The following is a 9,582-nucleotide window of genomic DNA, read 5'->3' as shown; positions in this document are numbered from 1 at the left end:
GTGTGCCACGTTATAGCAGCACCCATGGCACCCAATACCTCTATACTCTAGTGCCCTGTGTGTGCCACGTTATAGCAGCACCCATGGCACCCAATGCCTCTACACTCTAGTGCTCTGTGTGTGCCACGTTAGGACAGTACCCATCTCTCAAGGCTTTTGAGTCACTGATCCAACTGACATATAAGGAGCCTGTTCAGAAATAGCGTGGGCTTCCAGGAAGGCTCAGATGTACCATGCCCTAGATGCTGGCACTATTGAGAAATGAATGACAGGAACGAAAGGATGCCAGCTCCTCCAAAGGCTAACCCCACAGACGAGGTCCCAGTGATGCGCCTTTGGTGTCATGGCCCAACTTGTCCTTGCTGCTGGTAGCTTTCTGGTCATGAAAGGGTAGGTTGTTTCCTTCACCAATATCCTGCCAACCAGGACCAGAACAGCAAGTCCAGCCAAGCACAGATGAAATGCTCTGAAACTGAGTAAAAACACAACTTTGCTCCTTCATGTTGTTCTGCTTAGATCATCTGACAGTGAAAAGAAGGAAGGGCCGGAGAGCTCAGTGAGCCACGCACAGGGATCTATTTTCTCAGCTGTGGTAGGTTGGGTACTCATAGAATCCTGAAAGCCACTGACCCTGATCTGCCTTTAGCGCCATCATAAAGTGAGGGTTTAAATAATATCTGCTTGCTAAAACCACAAATGGGGAAACACAGGAAGAACATATGTGCCTCTGATGCAAGTTATCACTGTGGACAGCTATTATTTCCACAAGACCAACCCCCAGACAATACCTCCTGCCATGTCTGCCATGCTCAGCAAGTTAATCTTCAGCTGAGAATATTCTTTCACGTTTAGAGCATATTGTTGATACCGTGTTTACTGAATTTGTTCTTTGACAATTTCACGTGTGTATAATGTGGATTCTGAGTCGCCTAGTCCCTCCCACTGCCACCCCCACTCTCTAATACCCCATCCCTATCATTCTCTCTCCTCCCTAAAGGTTCCTTTTCCACATCCACGTCTTCTTACTTATTCACCCTTGAGCCACTGAGTTTAACGAGGACTATCTGTGTGGCCATGGGTTTGGAACTATTCATTGAGTCTGGTAGGGGTCCTTGGTGGGTACTCAGCTGAGTACGACTGCCCCTTCTCCAGAATCCAGTCAATAGGGATGGGTGGGGCCCTGTTAACCTCTCCTGGATCCATGACTGACTACTGACAGCAAAGCCATGCTGCGGGGTGGGGGCAGGCATATTGACCACACTGACTCTGTCATGTTCAGAAGACAGCATTGGGAAACTATATTTTTATTTGGTTTTGATTTTGCTTTTTGAGACAGGGTTTCTCTGTGTAACAGCCCTGGCCATCCTGGAACTCACTTTGTAGACCAGGCTAGCCTCAACTTCATAGAGATCAGCCGGCCTCTGCCTCCAGAGGGCAGGGATGAAAGACATGCGCCACCACCACCCAATGGAGAAATCATATTTTAAATTCTGCTACCCTTGGGTTTAAAACTGTATGAAGAAATCAATTAAAAAGCAGAAAATTAAAATTACTAGCAATAGTAAATATTCAACGCAAATGCAGTCAAGATGGAGAGCTCAAATGGAGGCGGATGCTCACCTGGTGGTAGGAGATGGGAACAGGCCTACTGAAGACAATCCACTCTACGATCTCACTACATGGAGGTGTGGTCAAGGAGCCTGTGTATCGGTAGTAGCTACCCAGGGATGCAGGCAGGAGGTCTCGGAGGACAAAAGGATCCAGGAAGGTCTCCTTCTCTGTTTGGGGAAAGAGGTGAGAAGGTCACAACAGCCACAGACACACAGCTCAAACCCCAGGCCCACTCAGACCCCCATCCAGCCTATCCCCTGGAAGCACTGCCACCTGGTGGCAGGAGGACCTCAGAAAATGAGGTGGCCAGCCAGTCTGGGGTGGTGGAGACACCAAAACAAGCTGCATTTCTTATAGATTAGGTTTTTTCCAGCCAGCAAGGTCAGGATAGACACAGCAGGGTGGTTCCTCCCTATTCCCCAGGACTCAGAACTCTCCAGCACAGTGAAGACTCACACTCCTACAGGAAAGCCCTTCCCAATCTTGCTTTATTTAACACAGAAATTTTCTCTATCTAGGAACTTTAGACCAATAACCAGGAGAGAAAACTTGGAATAAAATGAAAGAATTACTACAACAAACAAAACAAAACAAAGGAACAAACCAACCAACCACATGAGCTGATGCGACACTCATTTCTCAAAAAGGTCACACTCATCATGATGAATTCGGTGAACGTGCACCAGTTAGTTTCCACAGGCAGCTTGACTGGATTAAGAAATACCTAGGGCATTATCAAGGCACACCTTTGGGTGTGTCTCTGAGGATGTTTCCAGAGGTTCCTGAAATGAATTAGGTACAAACTGAAGGTGGGGGACATTGAAGGCAGGGGGGACCGTGAGTGTTGCTGAGCACACGGGCAGAGTACAGTAGAGAAGGCTGGGCCACAGAAAAAAGCGAGTACTCAGGAGGCAGAGCGTGACCAGTCCAGCAGCAGTGTGCCTCCACGGTTTCGGCCTTGGGTGGGTTCCCCCAGTGATGGATTAATACAACAGTGTAGGCCAAAAAACCCTCTTTTCTCCCCCAAGTTGTTGTCCGTTAGCATAGAAAAGCAAACTAGCAAAGGGCCAAGTGCTGAGTAAACTCACTAAGAGGCTGGCTATGAACGTGGGGTTGCTCTCCCCATCGGTCACATGGTCCAGTGTCCTCTACGGCTCCTTGTTTGTGGATGGGCTGTGACAGGGAGGACAGAACCAACCCAAGAGTAAAACCACTGTGACCCAGAGAACCATGAAGACAAACCATTTCCTGACAGGTGACCACTACCTATCCCGTAACTATGAGAGAGAAGATGGAAGTCTAGCCACGGGATGCTATCCATGGAGAGAAAGCTCAATTGCGAACTCTGCTGTGGGCCTCAACTTATCCAGCTGGTTTCTGTTAGATGCTTTAAGCATCTGATCTGATGCTATTTTCCTATGGCTGTTTGTCCTTTCCCTTGTGAACCGTACATTTATTTCTGTTTAATGAAGAACTGCAGACTGTTCTTTCTTCCCATTCTAAACCACGAAATGACTAAAACTGTAATATCGTATAGGACAGATTTTTTTTTTAAACAAGGGGCTACTGTACAGTCAGACACTCTATTTGGGACTCTAGCTGACTGCCTTAATAGGAGCTTCCTCAGCCAATTTATGTTGGGTGTTTTATGTACCTGCTTTAACAATATTTTGTTATCTATCTATCTATCTATCTATCTATCTATCTATCTATCTATCTATCGATCTATCGATCTATCATCTACCTATCATCTATTTACCTGGCTATTATCTATCTATAATCTACCTATCAATTATTTATCATTATATATCATTATATAATATATATTATATATCATCTAGTTACCATTATCATCTATTACTATCTATCTATCTATCTATCTATCTATCTATCTATCTATCATCTAGCTATCACCCATCATCAATCACTTGCTATTTATTCTTTTACTTTAGCTTACTGTAAACAATAAACATACTCATCCAAAAGTGAAAATATAACAACCACACATCCTTCTCTAGATGAACAGAACAGTCTTCTTATCTTCTCCACTAGCGGCTTATATACCTTTCTTTACAAATCAGAGAAAGTTCAAGTTTCTGTCTGCATCTCCAGGAAAGACCTGAATTTAGAACAGAAGTCCCCCCCCTCAATTAAAGTTGCAGATGTCTTAAGGCTATCAAAATCCTGCTAATGGTTCACTTCCATTCCTAAGTAGCTTCCACCCCAGCTCTCCAGACTTTGCTGGTAGACTCAAATCTCCAAGCAACCATTTAGAAGCACCAATATGCCTGTAACCACATTCTTTCCATGATTTGACACTGCCCATGTAGAATACCTAGGACAGGCACAGTATGACTGCCACACTTCAGAAGTCTAGGCACCTGGTAGAAACTGCCAGAACCTCAGTAGAAAGCAAATGCACTGAAATCACTGAAACCGTACTATCTTCTAGAAGAGACACTGTTTTTAAAACAAGACATCATGGGTTATCCTCTCTATTCGGCAATATCCTGTTCGTATGGCAAACACTTTCTCTGCATTTAATACACGTGCAAGGTCTTGTTCTAAGCTTTGCAAACTTTAAATTATTTGATACTTAACCTCCATCAAGTCAGTCCCATTATGAACTCTTCTCCCAGAGTCTAGACAAAGCAGGGAGCTAAGAAACAGGCCATGATAATTCCTAGCAGTACACAGGCCTACAAAGGATGCAGTTTTGTGCGCACGTGTGGTGCACGGTTCCTGTGGATGCATAGGATGCTTGCCTGTAGAGGCTGAAAGTCAGCCTCTTCCCAGGTAGTGTTCACCTTGTTTTTGTAACAGTGTCTCCTCCTGGCCCGGAACTCACCAACCAGGCTAGGCTGGGTGGCCAGTGAATCCCAGGGTGGAAGCCCATCTTTGTCACCCTCACACCGAGATAAGAAAATTGCTCCATTGTCCCAGCTCTTTTTTTTTTTTTAACACTGCTTCTGGGGACCATACTCATGATGGTGCAGCAAGCACTTCCCTGACTGAACTCTCTCCATATCCTGCAAGCAAGCACTTTGAGATGCGTGAGCGATGTGAGAATCAAGGCAGCGCGAAGCTAAATATAGACTCTTGTGTCGTAAGAGGGCAGAGGATGGTGGTCACTTACAGAGGATTGGCAAGAGAAGCCCATTCTCCTAGAAGTTCAAGATGGATTTTCATGATGGATTTTTTTTAAAAGAAAAAATTACCTAATAAATGCAGAAGTTTTTAAATCATGGGTTTTGCAATCAAAATCATGGTGGGGAAAAAAGCATTCCCAGCTGAACAAAAGGAGAAAACCAGAGGGTTTGCCTCTCCACCCCCTGGCAAGTCTGACCTTTAATTCTACCTGGTTACCAGCGAGCCAAATCATGGGGACAATTATGAGAGTGAGCTTGGCTGGGACCCGTCTGGCTGAGAGAAGGGCTATTTTGGCCCGTGCCTGTTTCCTGGTCCATGTGACAGCCAACACAGGGAGTCCCCAGAGGATATGTGCAGGGCTTGGCATCATGAGTGACAAAACCGTCACCTTCCTGTCTCCCTTGGCATCACACGGGCCTGAGCAGGAAAAGATGCAGCAGCAACCTGTCCCACCAAGGAGGTGACGATGCAGTATGACAATACGGGTTCAGCAGGAGTTTCCCATGGTCTCGAGAGCTTCAAGTGTGGGCCCTGCTGTATATTCAGCAGAGAGCCCTGGCCTTCACTCTTTTCAAGGTGCGCTCAGTTCTGTGATGAAGTGGGTAGACGTAGCCAGGGGCTGGATTCCAATTCTCCATTCTGTCACCACCACTCCACCCACCCAGAAGGTTTGAGATTGCCATAGGTAGGGGCTTTGGGAGAGAGACTGCAATTTCTTCAGGGAAAAAAAAAACCAACCCTACTCTGGAGCCCAGCAACTCTTCACAGTGAAAAACAAAGCCACTGTGTCCAGAGCTGAGCTGGAGACCAAGAGTCACTCCCAGAACTGTTGATTTAGTCCAGTTTGTGGCCATTACAATAGCGGCGAGAAATAACAGAGATGGGGTCAAAAGCTTGCGAAGAGCAGAGACTCAAGGGTAATTCTTCCCTAGTATTAGGGGAAGCAAGGCCTTCAGGACCCACTCGAGCCTTTGTTTTTCCAAGCTGACTACTGGTGCCTTCAGGGTGCACATTTGCCTGTGCCAAGCTTGTAACCTGAGTCGTGGGATGCAATGATATCCAAAAGCTGTGCAACTTTGGGCAAAAGCATTAGCCTCTCTGGGCTATTTCTATAATCCATAAAATAGCAGTTGTGAGGTTTTATATCCCAGGATTGCTGAGACAATTAGGAAGCTACTTGGTGCCTGGTCCACTGTCAGCCTTCATTTTTCAAGGGAAGCCTCGTCTGAGAGCAACCACCGAAGAATCCCAGGCTAGTCTTTGCTGGGTTTCTAAGAAAGGATAGCAAGCATTCTCCGTCAAGTACCAGATAGTAAATATTTTAGGTTTTGTAGGCCAAGAGATAAAAATCAAAGATCTTATGTTAGGACTTATGTAACAGAATCACTTCTACAATCTTATTAAGGACATTCTAAATTCTACTAATGGCTGCATGCACCCTTCAAAATATGTCTGCATTAATGAGAAGACTGTAACTCATGCTGGGGGAATAACATTTTGCCTAATTAAAGATGCAGTGTAGAAGCTCAGGGCTGTGCCAAAACTGGCAGCGGAAAGGACTGGGCTTTCTGTCCAAAATGTGCCTACCTCTGTCTTTAAGTTCTGGAAGGAGTCCCACACAATGTGACACAAATGTCACCCTGATAAGGCAGAGCCAGACTTGCAAGAGGGTCAGGGAAGACATGCTATGTATGAGTTCAGGTGCCATCATCATTTATTCTGCTGACAGTACATAATAGAATTGACTTTTAGGTTGGTATTCCAGACACTGTTTTGCTATGTATTGCAGGACAGTCTTGAACTTGGGAATGGAGGCACCTGACATGGCAGAACTTCCAGGACTGCCCACAGTCTATTCAACCACAGGTACCGAACCAAAAGAACCCAAATGTGAGATTCCTGATGCCAGGCATGACGAAGGAAAAAAAAAGAATACATTTCCAGCTGAGACCTTAGCTCTTCATGAAGAAGATTTTAATAATGCAGCTATTAGGAAGCAGAGAACCTTGCTCCGGCCAGACCACCTAGGCTAGCATCACAACTCAGCTTCCCTCTAACCGACGTATCTCTGAGACAAGGAATAAGAGAGCCCTGATACTGGAGTCTGGGCAGTCACCAGTTAACATTCCTTAAGAGGTTAGGAGAGCACCGGGCACCGAGAGTGACTGGAGAGGCTGTTCGATGAAACTTGTGCGCCTTGTGACCTTACAGGGGCTGTGTGGCTCCACGCCCTCTCGGAACTGCACACTTCCCCCAACTTCTAGACTAATTGGTAACTTGAATCCAAAGCATTCTTATTGCAGCCTCTTACCAGTTGAGGAAAACATACGAGACACTAAATTCTCCCAGCATGCCCTGCTCTGTGCCAGAATAAGCAGGTGTGTGCACGAGCACATCAAAGAACCGAAAAAGGGAGAAGCCTCCTGTTCCACTTTCAAGGATTCCGGGTGCTATATGCAGACAATATTATATTTTAATAATTAATTGTTCATCAAAGAAAAAAATGAGGAACAGGGATGCTAAATTCAAAGTTATTCAAATTGCGAAAATGAATAATGTATGACTTTTATATTGAATACACACTGTATTAAGTAGTCTACACTTCACCCAACTCTGTCTTTCATTTTAAGCATTTTGAGCGACAATATGAATAATCAGTTAGGGGAGGTTTGTTTGGAAAAAGGAGCACCTTATTTGAATGCAAATGTAGTATATTCGAAGATGATTAAATTTTGCTTATCAATTAGGAAATTTTGTATGAGGGCCTTAAAGTCACGGTCAGCCATTAAGCTCAGCCCAGCCCAGCTATCCTTGCAGCTCCCCTCAACATTAAATTATATCTGGCTCATTCTGTTCAATTTCTTCTTTCTGATAGCAGTGCCAAGAGGCAATTTTTAATTAAAGAAAATTTGAAAGATTCAAACACGCGTAATTGGATTAAAAATGTGATCATTAAAACATTAGATGATAATCACCTGATTGATTGCATTTTTCAGTGTGTTAATAACTTAATATTTGCAATGCTTTGGTTACATAGGGACAAAGAAGGGTCTCCATAAAATACGCTGAATAGTTAACATATGGAGGAGACCAGTGACGTCATCCAGAACTGCGGGATTTGCCAAGCATGGTGATGCACACTGCTACCCACAGAGAAGAGTGGGATATTCAAGAGAAGCAAGAACAAGGCAACATGACGTATTTTGTCTCCCTAACATGCATACTCTAGAGGAAAATCTAGGAACATCTACAGTAACATAAGTATCTGGTGTGGTTGTATGGGCCAAGTAGGACTGGCTTATAGGCTGGAGAACCTATTTGAAGAACCCGGACACCTAAAGGCAAGCTCAGAGAGGCCAAAGATAATGACTGTCACAGACCCTACTGCAAAGCCATCTAGCCTCCGTGATTAGCTGACCAAGCATGGCATTTTCATCTCAAGTTGATGTTCAGAGAAAACAAAGAGAAATTATGAGGTTCACAATCAGAGAAATGGATGTGGCACTGAAGTTCCAGGAATTCTATAATGTCAAAATCCAGGACCATCCCAAGCAGTTTTAGGCCTTGTCTCTCTACCTGTAAAGACTTTAACTGACAGGGTAATACATTCACGTGGCTTCCCTTTAAACAAGGCAAAGAGCAAATTCACAAAAAGAGGAACACGGTACATGAGAATTAACTGATGCAGGCAATAAACAAGACGGTGGGTGATGCCAGAAGCTGGCCCGGCAGAGCAGAAGGAGACAGCATCTCAGACTGAACATAGTGACACACGCCGACAGCATCTCAGACTGCACATAGTGACACATGCCTTTAATCCCAGCACTCCGGAGGCAGAGATAGCCAGATCTCTAGGAGTCTGAGGCTAGCTGGGACTACAAACTGAGACCCTGTTAGTGAAAAAAAAGAAAGAGAGATAGGAACGGGAGACAGAGAAAAAAGAAAATGCATCTCAGTATTCAGTATAACTGGGCTCAGTGTTCCACTATGGGGACTGGACAGGTCAGCTGATCTCTCCGAAGTCTCAGCTCCCTATCTGCTACAACATTGTTATCTCCTAGGCAACTGCAGGGATGAAACAAGGCTACCTGTAGAAAGCACCAGGGCAGGACTAAGTCCATGGGCAGATCAAACAGCTATGACGGATGTGCTTTTTCCTTTCTTCCCCCTTCTGGCTCTTTACCCTACTCAAAACAGTACTGGTTACCACAGACCATCTATACCATTGTCTTTGCTGATTCCTTTACTTTTCGAGATCTTTTTTGCTTTTGTCTGTAGCTTAGACTGGTCTTGCCCTTGTGATCCTCCTGATTCTGCTTACTGAGCCCTGGGACCACAGGCGTTACTACCATGCCTGGCTTCATTTCCTTTAGGTTTTCTATATTTCAGCAAAGTCCAATGTCATACACTCAACAGCCAGGAGGAAACACAAGCAGAACCCTCGAGAAGACATCTTCACCTTCCAACAAGTGTAAGTCAACAAGGGACACGGGAAAGGAGGGAGCCCAGCTCATGTTCAGCACTTACCATGTGCCAGGGACACTGTGTGCTGGGAGATAATAGATCTCCAAGATAAATCAAAGACCTCACCATACAGTGGAGAAAACTGAGCTACTGAGAAAATAAGTGATTTGTTTGTACATCTGGTCAAAGGAAGAAATAATATTCAAAGCCAAATCCTTTGCTCTTGCCCGTGAGGTGACAGGACTTCTCCTATTAAGGTGACATATGGACAGCAGAGAAGCCTGGTATAAAAGTCACCCAAGGGAGACCAGTGGATCACTGGAGATTTTTCTTAAACCCTTTGTTCTTTATATTTCA

The 9,582-nt window shown here is 44.8% G+C and overlaps 1 protein-coding gene across 2 annotated transcripts in view; it reads right to left on the bottom strand.

Moving 5' to 3' along the window:
• Positions 1-9,582, bottom strand: part of Ptprg (protein tyrosine phosphatase, receptor type G) — a 685,269-nt gene that overhangs the window by 128,020 nt on the left and 547,667 nt on the right. For both annotated transcript variants that reach the window (XM_013346852.2, XM_026779901.1), the window contains exon 7: positions 1,621-1,778. In XM_013346852.2, coding sequence (XP_013202306.2) covers positions 1,621-1,778 — 158 coding nt within the window. The remainder of the gene's footprint in view (positions 1-1,620; positions 1,779-9,582) is intronic.

This window comes from Microtus ochrogaster, chromosome 6 (assembly GCF_000317375.1).
Source record: "Microtus ochrogaster isolate Prairie Vole_2 chromosome 6, MicOch1.0, whole genome shotgun sequence".
Classification (NCBI taxonomy): Eukaryota; Metazoa; Chordata; class Mammalia; order Rodentia; family Cricetidae; genus Microtus; species Microtus ochrogaster.
This window is presented reverse-complemented; position numbering and strand designations above follow the sequence as displayed.